At 39.0% G+C, this 12,500-nt stretch overlaps 1 protein-coding gene across 2 annotated transcripts in view; it reads left to right on the forward strand.

Annotated features, from left to right (window-relative positions):
• Positions 1-12,500, forward strand: part of PROX1 (prospero homeobox 1) — a 53,413-nt gene that overhangs the window by 6,874 nt on the left and 34,039 nt on the right. For both annotated transcript variants that reach the window (XM_011996157.1, XM_011996158.1), the window contains exons 2-3: positions 1,604-3,395; positions 10,330-10,437. In XM_011996157.1, coding sequence (XP_011851547.1) covers positions 1,671-3,395; positions 10,330-10,437 — 1,833 coding nt within the window. In that variant the 5' untranslated portion in view covers positions 1,604-1,670. The remainder of the gene's footprint in view (positions 1-1,603; positions 3,396-10,329; positions 10,438-12,500) is intronic.

Here is a 12,500-nt window from a genome sequence, read left to right on the forward strand (position 1 = left end):
ATAGAAACCAGGAGCAAAGATTGCATGATGAAATCACTGTCGCTTAAAAAAATATACATATTGTTGCCATCTAAGCATTGAGCATTTTCTTGAATTTTACAGGTTATTTCATGCTGAAATTATGCCTATTTGCATGGATAGTCATTCTTTAAAGCTAGCCACAGATGCAGTCCTAGGGAGCACGTAGATGTTTTTACAGGTGAACCGAAAGAGATGGGAGCCGTTCCAGACACTCTGCACGCTGCCTTTGGCAATGGACCCTGTTATTGTGAAGATGTGCTCTGTTAAGCAAACGTGAAGTTTAATATTAGATAAACCCAATGTGAAAAAAATATTTTCATTTTCTTCATAAAATGTTATTTATAAACAAAAAGATGTGACATCTTATATGTCTACAAAATTTGGGATTAGCATCACTAGTTAATAAGTTACACAATATGTCAAGTGCCTTTTATGAATGCAAAAAGGATGTTCTCTTTTTATATTGTGTTTCCAAGAAACAATGGAAGTTCATATACAAAGAAATATACTCTTTCTTATACATTTGAGGGACATTATTTTCTGTCTTCTTTATAAATCTTCTTTCAGTGTTTTTTTTTTTTTTTTTTCCTTTAATTTGGCACAGGAAATAAGATTCACAAATCTTGTATGTTAAAGAGTTTCTTTGGGCATTTGACATCTTATTTTGACAGATTTAAACAGAAGGAAACTAGTCCTGAAGATGTATTTATCTTTATCTAGGTCAATAATTTATTATTCCTCATATTGATTTCTAAAATGTGGTAACATCCTTGTTTTGCAGTGAATCTAACTTTGTAATAATTTGTCATTAAAAGGACATTATGAAAATGTATAAATATTCTTATAGTTACATTAAGATATATCAGCAGATATCAGCTTCACGTATGATTTTACAAGTAAAAAATGCATAGCTAAGCTAAATAAGCAGACTTGTAAAATGACTATTGTGCATTTATTTCAATGCTAAACTGACCATTTATGTTTGAAAGATGCTGCTGATAAGGGTGTTCTCCTTCTCATTTTATGTATGACAAAAATATTTTAGAATTCAAGAATAAAAGCTGTCTATTAAATATTTGCATTTATTTTAGAGTCCTTTTCCTTTAATAGCATTGAAATCACAATAATTGTAATTCAGAAATGCAATTTTTCATGTGAATTTCACACAGCCTCAAAATGTAACCGTATTTCTTAAGTATAGAGCACTTTCATCTTCCTTATAATACGAATCTCAATGCCCAAAATTTAATCAATTGGTTGTCAGAGGCTGTGTTCTTATAATCTACTGTTTCTTCTGAAGATAAACAGTATCATTTTAGGCATTTGTGAAAGAGAATCATATTACTGGTGCTTAAGCAGTTTTTGCTTTATTTTTTTTTTAATCTTAATCCATCTTAAACCAGTGGAGCAGAAATATTTAAAAATGTTTCATTTCAAGCAGAGTGCATAATAAATTGCAATAATTGTAATGTGCCATAAATCCCAGAGCCTATGCATTTTGCATTTGATTCAGGATTGAGGTCAGGAAATTTGGAGAAATTTAAAGAAAATGATTCATCAGTCCTTTTGTTCTGTTGGCCAGGGTCCCGGGATTCTTGAGCTGTGCCCAGCTGACGAGCTTTTGAAGATGGCACAATAACCGTCCAGTGATGCCTGACCATGACAGCACAGCCCTCTTAAGCCGGCAAACCAAGAGGAGAAGAGTTGACATTGGAGTGAAAAGGACGGTAGGGACAGCATCTGCATTTTTTGCTAAGGCAAGAGCAACGTTTTTTAGTGCCATGAATCCCCAAGGTTCTGAGCAGGATGTTGAGTATTCAGTGGTGCAGCATGCAGATGGGGAAAAGTCAAATGTACTCCGCAAGCTGCTGAAGAGGGCGAACTCGTATGAAGATGCCATGATGCCTTTTCCAGGAGCAACCATAATTTCCCAGCTGTTGAAAAATAACATGAACAAAAATGGTGGCACGGAGCCCAGTTTCCAAGCCAGCGGTCTCTCTAGTACAGGCTCCGAAGTACATCAGGAGGATATATGCAGCAACTCTTCAAGAGACAGCCCCCCAGAGTGTCTTTCCCCTTTTGGCAGGCCTACTATGAGCCAGTTTGATATGGATCGCTTATGTGATGAGCACCTGAGAGCAAAGCGCGCCCGGGTTGAGAATATAATTCGGGGTATGAGCCATTCCCCCAGTGTGGCATTAAGGGGCAATGAAAATGAAAGAGAGATGGCCCCGCAGTCTGTGAGTCCCCGAGAAAGTTACAGAGAAAACAAACGCAAGCAAAAGCTTCCCCAGCAGCAGCAACAGAGTTTCCAGCAGCTGGTTTCAGCCCGAAAAGAACAGAAGCGAGAGGAGCGCCGACAGCTGAAACAGCAGCTGGAGGACATGCAGAAACAGCTGCGCCAGCTGCAGGAAAAGTTCTACCAAATCTATGACAGCACTGATTCGGAAAATGATGAAGATGGTAACCTGTCTGAAGACAGCATGCGCTCGGAGATCCTGGATGCCAGGGCCCAGGACTCTGTCGGAAGGTCAGATAATGAGATGTGTGAGCTAGACCCAGGACAGTTTATTGATCGAGCTCGAGCCCTGATCAGAGAGCAGGAAATGGCTGAAAACAAACCGAAGCGAGAAGGCAACAACAAAGAAAGAGACCATGGGCCAAACTCCTTACAACCGGAAGGCAAACATTTGGCTGAGACCTTGAAACAGGAACTGAACACTGCCATGTCTCAAGTTGTGGACACTGTGGTCAAAGTCTTTTCGGCCAAGCCCTCCCGCCAGGTTCCTCAGGTCTTCCCACCTCTCCAGATCCCCCAGGCCAGATTTGCAGTCAATGGGGAAAACCACAATTTCCACACCGCCAACCAGCGCCTGCAGTGCTTTGGCGACGTCATCATTCCGAACCCCCTGGACACCTTTGGCAATGTGCAGATGGCCAGTTCCACTGACCAGACAGAAGCACTGCCCCTGGTTGTCCGCAAAAACTCCTCTGACCAGTCTGCCTCCGGCCCTGCCGCTGGCGGCCACCACCAGCCCCTGCACCAGTCGCCTCTCTCTGCCACCACAGGCTTCACCACGTCCACCTTCCGCCACCCCTTCCCCCTTCCCTTGATGGCCTATCCATTTCAGAGCCCATTAGGTGCTCCCTCCGGCTCCTTCTCTGGAAAAGACAGAGCCTCTCCTGAATCCTTAGACTTAACTAGGGATACCACGAGTCTGAGGACCAAGATGTCATCTCACCACCTGAGCCACCACCCTTGTTCACCAGCACACCCGCCCAGCACCGCCGAAGGGCTCTCCTTGTCGCTCATAAAGTCCGAGTGCAGCGATCTTCAAGATATGTCTGAAATCTCACCTTATTCGGGAAGTGCAATATCCTTTTATTTTCCCCTCGTGAGAAAAACAAGCCAAAAAAGGTTTCCCAAAAGGTTAGGTTTACAGAATATCTAGAGTAATGTAGATTAGTATCTTCTTAAGAAGGCAACCTTTCGTATTATTCAAAGGAATAGGCTTTTATCAGCATGCGTGTGGCATTCCTGATTGCAGAAAAGCTTAAAACTAAACCAACAATCTTTGCAGCTTCCACAAGTTGTTCACTGCCTCGAGGAGCTCCTATTTAATATGTGCTTTCTCAGCAGTGTTTTTTTTCTGCTGTTCTTCCTGTATTATCTTCTTATCCCTCTCTTAAAAAAAAAAAAAAAAAAAAGAGTAGATTCAGAGATGGGAAAACAATCTCTTTGTAAATACTGATTGAATTCTTTCAGATATTTTTTAAAGGTGGTAAGTTTTATAACACAATAGGGAGAAAAGTCAGTTTTCAGATCCCTAAGATCCCATAAGAAGAATTCTCAGTGTAAACCATCTGCAAGGCTTCTGTTCGTTTAAGGATGTCCTGATGAAATCTTAGGAAGAGCACTTTGTAAGTGGGAGGTTGAGGAGGAAGAAAAATGGATGTGGATGGGGACTTAGAGTCTCTCTTTCATCTTTAAGTGAGACTTTTTTTTTTAAAGGAAATATACAGGTACTGATTTATTCAGACAGCATTGGTCTGTCTCTCTCGTTCACCCAAGGTCTGTTCTTTGGGTCTGGTGCAGCTGCCTCTATGCATGATTAACCTCTGTTCAGCCATACACAGAAATCTTTTGTCCCAACATACACAAAGCAAATTATTTTGGAAAGCGAGAGAGTACAATTAAATATAAAACTCAGCTGTATTCGACTTAAAAATGGCTCTTTTTATGATTCTTTTAAATTCTGAAACTGACTTTTATGTAGAGATAACAGTTATATATTTTTTATTAGGCCTATCCTGAACTCCAGCTATTTTTGACTGAAGATTTTTTTTTCCTCTCTGTATATTGGTTCTTTCTGTAAATTTTTAAAAATCTTGTGGTCGTTGGTCTTTTGGGGGTAGTAGAATAGTAGCATTTGGGGGCAGGTGGAGGCATGTTTCTTATATAATAAATAACCAGATGGATATAAAATTTAGCAATTAAGTTGGCTGTGACTAAATTTAGGACTTTGAGCAATTGTCTTGATGACTAGAGATTGACATTTTCGCATCTAAGCCCACTCCAGAGGCTGCCACGTAAGTGCAAGTCTCAGCTATGGGTGGAAATATGTTTTCCTGGTTAGTGGAGATCATACTTCAAGCCAGCTCCCAGGATAGTAGTGCAGATTTCTGATAGGGTGAACTACTAGGGCCCCAATCATGAGACCTGCTTGGGCAGTTAAACATGGAGTCTCTCTTATACTGAGCAAGAAGAGAAGAACATTGTAACAGAAAGGGAAGAGAAAGATGTGGGAGATTTCTCCATGTAAATAGAAATGGAGTTTTAGCTTAGTTGTTGATTTCACTTTGACCTTTTGAAAATCTGAAATTCAATCCACCAGCCATGAATCAAAGCTGCACCAAGCACCATGCCTTACATATTATAAGCAGGCAGTAAATATTGATCGAAATGATTGGAATATCGCTGTTGGTGATGAGAAAGGCAAAGTATGAAGACACAATGGCTGGAATTTTTTTGTGCCCTTTGCAAAAAGAGCATCTTCAGAGGTTCATGTAAGGCTAATGTCTAGGGCTAAGACTCCATTGCACCCCAGAGATCTCTTAACTTCATTTTGAACCAAGTAGTAGTGATAGTGGGTTCTCTCTTTCTCTCTCTCTCTCACAGACACACACACACACACACACACACACACACACAGAGTAAAGTGACACGCATGCCAATTTAGGTGAATATTTAAAGATTTAATGGCAGGTTTCAAAACTCCTATAAGTCCACACTAAGCTCTTTAGTTCAAGATGCCAGTTTATGGTTTTTCTTTAAGTTAGACTTTTCATTATAACCAGATCATTATGATTATGGCTGTGCTTTATGTTTTTTAAAGTTTAGTCTTCTAGGAAAAAAATCTTTTAGAATGCTTTAAGTGTTGGCTATGTTCATTGTCTCAACCTCTCCAAATCCCCTGAGGAATTTTGAGGATTTGAATTGAAAGAAGTTCCTTTTATTTTGATATGTATCAAAGGCTTTAAAGAAAATATAGTTGCTTCTTCTTCAGAAGAATGACTTCTCCTTTCTCCTGTCAACATAAGTTTCTGTCAAGCGCGGTGATTCTGTTGGGAGACACCCATGTTCATATGAAATGTTAGCTGCTCACACCCAGAATTGTTTCTTTCATATAGCTAAATAATGTCAGCCTCTCGTGGCAATTAGTGATTACATTTTCCACCTTTTGGCCTTTTATGTTCCTATTCCTTTTCCCCCCTATACTATTAATATATTGCACTTTTAACCATTTATCTCATTGGTATATTATTTCTCAGGAAGAGTGAAACAGGCAAACAACCTTTTCTATAGTTCCCACAATTCTGAAACCAGTGAGGATCTGTTGGTTTGTATAGATATTGGGCCCACTTTTCTCCTGTCTCTACCTCTGTATGGTGGTGTGTTCTTCCCTTGATTTAACTGATAGTGCGAAGGCAACGTTCTTAAGCTTTTACTTTGAAGAAATCTCTGAGAATCACAGTGAGTGATGTTTTACTTCAATTTTAGGGATACAGGGCCATATATGAACCTGTTGTACAGTTATTCCTTGAAAAGATCAATAGAAATGAGCAGAAATGCAATGAAATGGTACCACTGTGATTGCTATTATTATGGGTTTTATTTTTAGTTCATGGCTTTCCAAACTGTTATACATAATTTAATTCTTCAGGAAAAATTCTCTCCCACTCCAAAAGGTACCATCTGTTTTTTGAACAAAGTAGCCAAGATAAGAACCATTAAGAACACCAGCTTATCAGATCAACCCATTCTATGCTCACCACATTAAACATATACATTCTATAGGACAGAACACACTACCTCATTATCCCATCTAGTAGAAGGGAAATAGTGAATGTGTGTGCAAGTTAAACTGAATTTCAGTGCACCTGCTCCAAGGGCTCATGTCTTGGATTTTAAAAATATGTTCAGCATCTTTGCAAATGAATCTGTTTAATCAAATATTAAGTTTTATTCAAATTCCAAAAGAAACAGTCAGCCAATTGCTTTTCTTCATGATGTTCCTTGTCATTCATCCTCTTTGCATCTCAAGAAAAATAGCCTTGTTTTGGCCCCAGACATTTGCATGCACCCAATTAAAGCACAAGAGGAGTAGTATAAGCCGTTAAGATGTGCAGGTAAAGAAATTGAGCCTATTCTCTGAAACAGCCGGCTTTTTCTACTCAACTTTTAGGGAGAATGTTAGAAAGACTTGAAGTTTAGAAAAGAAAATGGCTTAGTAATTTGGAATTAAAATTCAACCAGGAAACATAGATTAGAAATGAATTTCTGAAATTTGAAACAATCCACAGAAGTTGATCTTATACATTTTTAGAAGTCTTGTGGAGGCTATAGTACTTATATTAGCTAGAGTGAAACATGTAGATTAAAGACTAAAAGACTATGGGCTCCTAAACTGCCCACCTCCCCTGAAAAAAAATTATAAAGTAAGTAAATTTTAAAAAAAATTTCCATACACTACACATCCCTCCGATTATGGTGAACTTCCTAGTGGGAGTAACAATTTGCTCTGTCACTATCATTATGTGAGAGAGTTTAGATCTTTCCTCCCTATTTTAGTTTCTAGGGGGAAAACTGCTTAGAAACTTAGCAAATTAGGGAATAAGGCAGAACTAAAATTCTTTAGGTTTCAAATGTTTTGGAAAATGTAAGTAGTCTCAACCCATTTGCTTGGAACTGCAGCACGTACAATCTCTAGCTACAATCCGGAGTTTCATTGGAAAAAAAGAATTTTCTTCCTCTGCTTTCACAGCCTATTATTCTCCCATTTGCCTTTTTGCTGCCTCCGCTGCTCCTCCCGTGGCTGCTGTTTAGGTAAGGTTATATTGTACTTGGTAAACAGACAACACTTAGATTCTCAGGTTGTTTGAACACTGCTTTAGGTTCAGCTGCAGTACCCTGCTTCTCTGATCTTTTATATTCCTGAGCAGATGTCTTTCATTAATTTATGGATTTATCATCTTTTCTTTTTTTTTTTTCTTTTTTTTTCTTTCTTTTTTTTTTTTTACACCTGGCAGCTGTCTCAAGTTTCAGCAGTTATTGTCTATTTTGCATTACACATAGAATTGAATGTCATCTGTCTTCACAAAGCTATGGCTAAGAGAATTGAGGCACAGCCACACGAGCTGCTGGGACAGATCTTGTTTGCGTTCCATCCCCCCTCACCCCACTCCCCTTTACCTCCTTAATATTTATTTGTGCTCATTTTCTTTCCTGGCCTTGAATGGAGCTTAGCTCGTGTTCAGTACAGCTGTATGTTTACTGAATCTATTCCATCATGAGTCATTGTGCGTGTGTAAGTATCCTGGAAACAGCTAGTGCTTTCTTGGAAGAACAGTTGCTTTTCAGCACAAGCACTTAAAAGGGAAATTAACCAATTGGTCAGTTCAGATTTATTTTGAGGAGAAAAAAAGGATTATCTAACTGTTGCCTTTTAAATGTTTCATTAGTTATTTTTAATAGTTTATTAGAAACATATATTTTATGGGAATTTTATCTTAATTACACAATAAGCAAGAGATAAAGATTAATTCTGTGTTCCATTTCAACTGATCAGTTCCAAGTATTACCAACAGGAAACATTTTAAAGCAAAAATGAACTTGAGAAATCCAAATTGGAATAATTTTTATTAGATAAAAAGCCTCTAAATACTGATCAAAATAAAATGGATATTTTACTGTTTTTGGATAAAAAGAACGAAAACATCTTAGCATAATTTAGATGTATTAAGAGCTTCAGGAAGTTTTGGTAGCTCAGTGCTCATCTAAGAAACGCAGAAAAACACTTTGTATTTTGTATGAAACCAAATTTTAAAAGATTTGCGACTTCTAATTAAATGTATGGTGTTGTCTTAATGTAGCCATCTGAAAGAAAAGATTAGAACCCAGATCTGAGAGTGTCTGTCAAAGTTTGGACTTGCCTAAAACTCTTATCACAAGGCAGTAGGAGACAGCTTGCAACTATTATTTCACTTATCCATTTGGACAGATGGTCCTGAAGTGTGCTGGGCTCCTTTAGTCTTCTGTATCAGTCTAATGGAGGTTACTGGAGGGCCTTTCAGCCCTCTCCTTGGCACAAGAAGTATGTCAGTCATAAATTATCGTCTTTGTAATCATTAAGAATCTCAAACAAAAACACAAGTTCAGTTAAGCTGCTTTGGCTTACAGATATAAAATCAAAATTTATTTCTTTAGTGTTTATTTTCAGTTGAACAAAAAAAGAAAGAAAGAAAAAAACCTGCACTACTTAACTTTTCTATTTACAGACCAAGGTGATCTTTTTAAAATTGCATGGGATATTAAAGAGAATGTTAATTGAACAAATTCTCAGCAGAATATTTGGTTAAACACCCTGTTGTAAGTAGTCAAGAGCTTATCCATATTAATTTGATTATGCTTCTCTAGTAACTTTCCGGTTTCTCTCCATTCTTAAGATTAGTCATGCTAGACTTGATGAAGGTCATTTGGAAACCTTTACCTTTCCTAAATATCTGTGTTTATTTAACATTTTTGCCTCAGGTGTGAAATTTTTGTTGGGTAGTTGTATATGTGTGTGTGTGTTTGCACACACATGCACACTTTTTCTTTTTTTTTTTCTTATTTTTCCCAGACACTCTTTTAAGAGAAAATCCTTAGAGAAGCTTCTAGGAAGGACCCTTAATTGACCTTGTGGGGGACCACATTGATTTTCTCCACGTGCATCTTCATTTCTGATAAATTATAAAGCCATTAATTTGCTGAGGAAATGGCAGGGCCAGGCTGCGGCACAGATGTGACCAGAGCCATCCCAGCTCTGAGTCTGCTGAGGAGTGCCAAGAATCTGGGGGAGAATCAGGAAGCCTGGATTGTTATGGTTAGCCTCACATTCTCTTGGGAACTGTTTTAGTTGCTGCTGTTTACAGATCTAAAAGGTAATGATGTTTCCAGATAAATAGGCCTTCTTATTTTGGGTAAGTGGCCATTTATTGATCTGCTAACCCACATGTATTGATTTGTTAGCCCCAACTACTGCGTCACTCTCAAAGGAGTTAACTATAAATCCAAGACAGGCAAATTGTATTTGGTTTTGGACCGTGGCTTTCACAAAAGCAGCAGCCCCCTCCCTGTCCTCTCCATGCCAAAACTACTCTTCCCAAGTTTTAGCTATCATTTAAAAGGAAACAATTAAAAGGATATAATAAGATAAAAAGCAAGTGAGTCAAGATGCTCCATTAGATTAACACTGAAAGGTAAAATGTGAAACTTGCATAACAGTGTTCAAAATAATGCATTTTATATTTTCATGTACATTAGTAGAATAATTTGCTCTAAACTGCAGAGTGTGGAGAGAAGAACAAACAGAACTGTAATTGCAAGGAAGAAAAAAAAAACCTCTTATGACAAGAGTTGTGCAGTACATGTTGGGTGCATTTGTCTCCTTAGCAACAAGTGAATGTATAGATAGCCTATCAACCTAAAGCAAGGAAAATACTTTGCCATCTTCCCCCTAAAGTAGGCAAGATTCTGCAACTCAATTGTACACCCTCATCATTGCATGCGGCAACCTCTGACAGGCGACGGTCACTGAGCAAAGGGCAGCAAGTTAGCAATAGATCCATAGCCAGTGTCATATACCTTCCAGCACTCCCACGGCAGCTTGGTGGACCTCCAGACTCTGTGGAGGTGGGGACTGGAGGGAGGGAGGTGGGAGTCCTTGTGCTTACAGAAGTTCTTTTCCTTAACCAATTGCTTCCTACATGCAGGAAGGATTGTCACCCAATCACTTGAAAAAAGCAAAGCTCATGTTTTTTTATACCCGTTATCCCAGCTCCAATATGCTGAAGACCTACTTCTCCGATGTAAAGGTAGGGACTTTTTTTATTCTTAATTGTTTCAGTTTCTATGCATGTGGCAGTAATTTGAACTCCCGGAAGTTAATGGAGACAAATGTGGAATTGGTTTATTCCTACACCTGTGTTATAATTGATTTAATGCACTTGTCCTTTTGTCTAAAGGTGTGTTAAGCAAAGATGCCACTTGTGTATTAAGACTGAAAGACTGGTGTTAATAAGTTGCAGGGGTTTCCAATGTAGTCTGAAAAACTTAGCCTCTGTCTTTATATGTTTGAGTAGCTTCTTTGAAGAAATTTCAGCTGGTAATGGATGGATGTGCTTTAGAGAATGTTTTTCCCTCCCCTCAGCAACAGTAAACTGTTTCTGTTTTTGTTTCTGTTGGTTTCCCCATATTTGTGCTTATGAAAGCAAACTCTAGCACCTCTTTTTCCCCCTGTCGAAAAGGAGCGTACATTGAAATTCTCTATGCAGTAGCTGCTTAAAAACAAAAGTGATGATTGTCTCTTATTTACAACTTAATTTGTTGTTGATGTAGAGTACACTGAGCATAAGGAGAATGAATAAAGTGACAGATTCAGGACACATTATTCAAATGAGGATATGAAAGCTGTCGGCCTACAGCTGCAGCCTCCCTCATTCTACAGAATATTGGGACCTCCTGGTTCTCTGTGTGTGTATGCGTGTGTGTGTGTGCGTATGTGTGTCTGTGTCTGTGTGTGGGTTTTAAGTAATTGTTTGCATCAACTTGATGTTGTGTTAATCATCTGTAACTTTTTAAAACATAGATTGGGTTTTGATGATGATAATGACACACATGGTATCATTATCCCAGGAACTTGATAAACACTACATTAGCTGAGATTAGTTTATTAGGGGTGGGTGTTTTTCCCCACCCCTCCCCTGCCCACCCCCATATGTACAAGTTCTTCTTTCTGCCATGGAGAACTCACAAGCTGCCAAAACACGCTTGCTCTTCCACCACTCCCTGCACGCAGCTCATTTTCTGCTTGATGCCCAAGTGGCTTCATTGGCCCCATTTTGCAGGCCAACTCATTTCAGTTTCCTTCACTGATGTTTTATTTGGCCTTACAAGAAAAGTTCTGTTTTCCCTCCTGTTTGCTTTTGAATTGTGTATCAACTTCAGCCTTTTATCTTTCTCCTTCCCTGGCTGTGCTCCTTAAGTGGAAGGCCTGTTTTCTCCTCATTCGGCGCCAAAAACTGGGCAAGATGGGGAGGCAGGGAAAGTCCATCGTGTAAATATCTGGTTAAGACTAAGTAAGCACAAACCAGGCTGAGTGACACAGAGGCCAGGAAAAGGGTTTGGACTTTGTGGAGGACAATCTAGAGTATACAAATTGAAGGCAATTTGTCACCTGGTTGAGGACTGACCAGCTTCTAGAGTCTGGTAGAACCTGGTAAATTTTGTCTTCCAGGGAATCCTCCCAACATTGTAGTTCTAAGAGGGGACATGGAGGACAGGGAGAAAAGGGTTATTATGTGCACATATATGTGTGTATATGTCTGTGTGTGCAGATGTCCATGTTACTCATTCCTTTTAGGGCAATGATCTGCAGTGTTGTGAAATAATAATGACAATGCCTTGTATTCTTTGTATAGCACTTTTCACCCAGAAGGAGGCCAAAGAGCTTTACCAACTGCACACATAGGTATCACTCACCCACCACGGAAACACAGCCACCTGGAGGGTGGGAAACAGTAGCCATTCTGAGCCAACAACACTACCCAACAGTAGATGTCAATATTAGAAACATTCACTTTTTTGAGAGTTCATGCATGTGTGCATGTGTGTGGTATGTGGTGGCAAGAAAAGTGGGGAAGATTATTGATCTGTAGCTTTATAAATACCAGGCAATACAAACCAACAAGAAACTGTTCCCATTCCTCTAGAATGCCCCTAGCAATTCAGCTTTGCAAATGGCCACTGACTCTGTGTAGATAGCAATGGAATACCTGGGTGAATATTTTATTTTCAAAAGCACTAATATTCAGATTGTTGATTCTATTCATACCTTATCCATACTGGAAGAGAAGGCTGTTAAAGTACATGTGAGTCT

This window comes from Mandrillus leucophaeus, unplaced genomic scaffold, assembly GCF_000951045.1.
Source record: "Mandrillus leucophaeus isolate KB7577 unplaced genomic scaffold, Mleu.le_1.0 Scaffold503, whole genome shotgun sequence".
NCBI lineage: Eukaryota > Metazoa > Chordata > Mammalia > Primates > Cercopithecidae > Mandrillus > Mandrillus leucophaeus.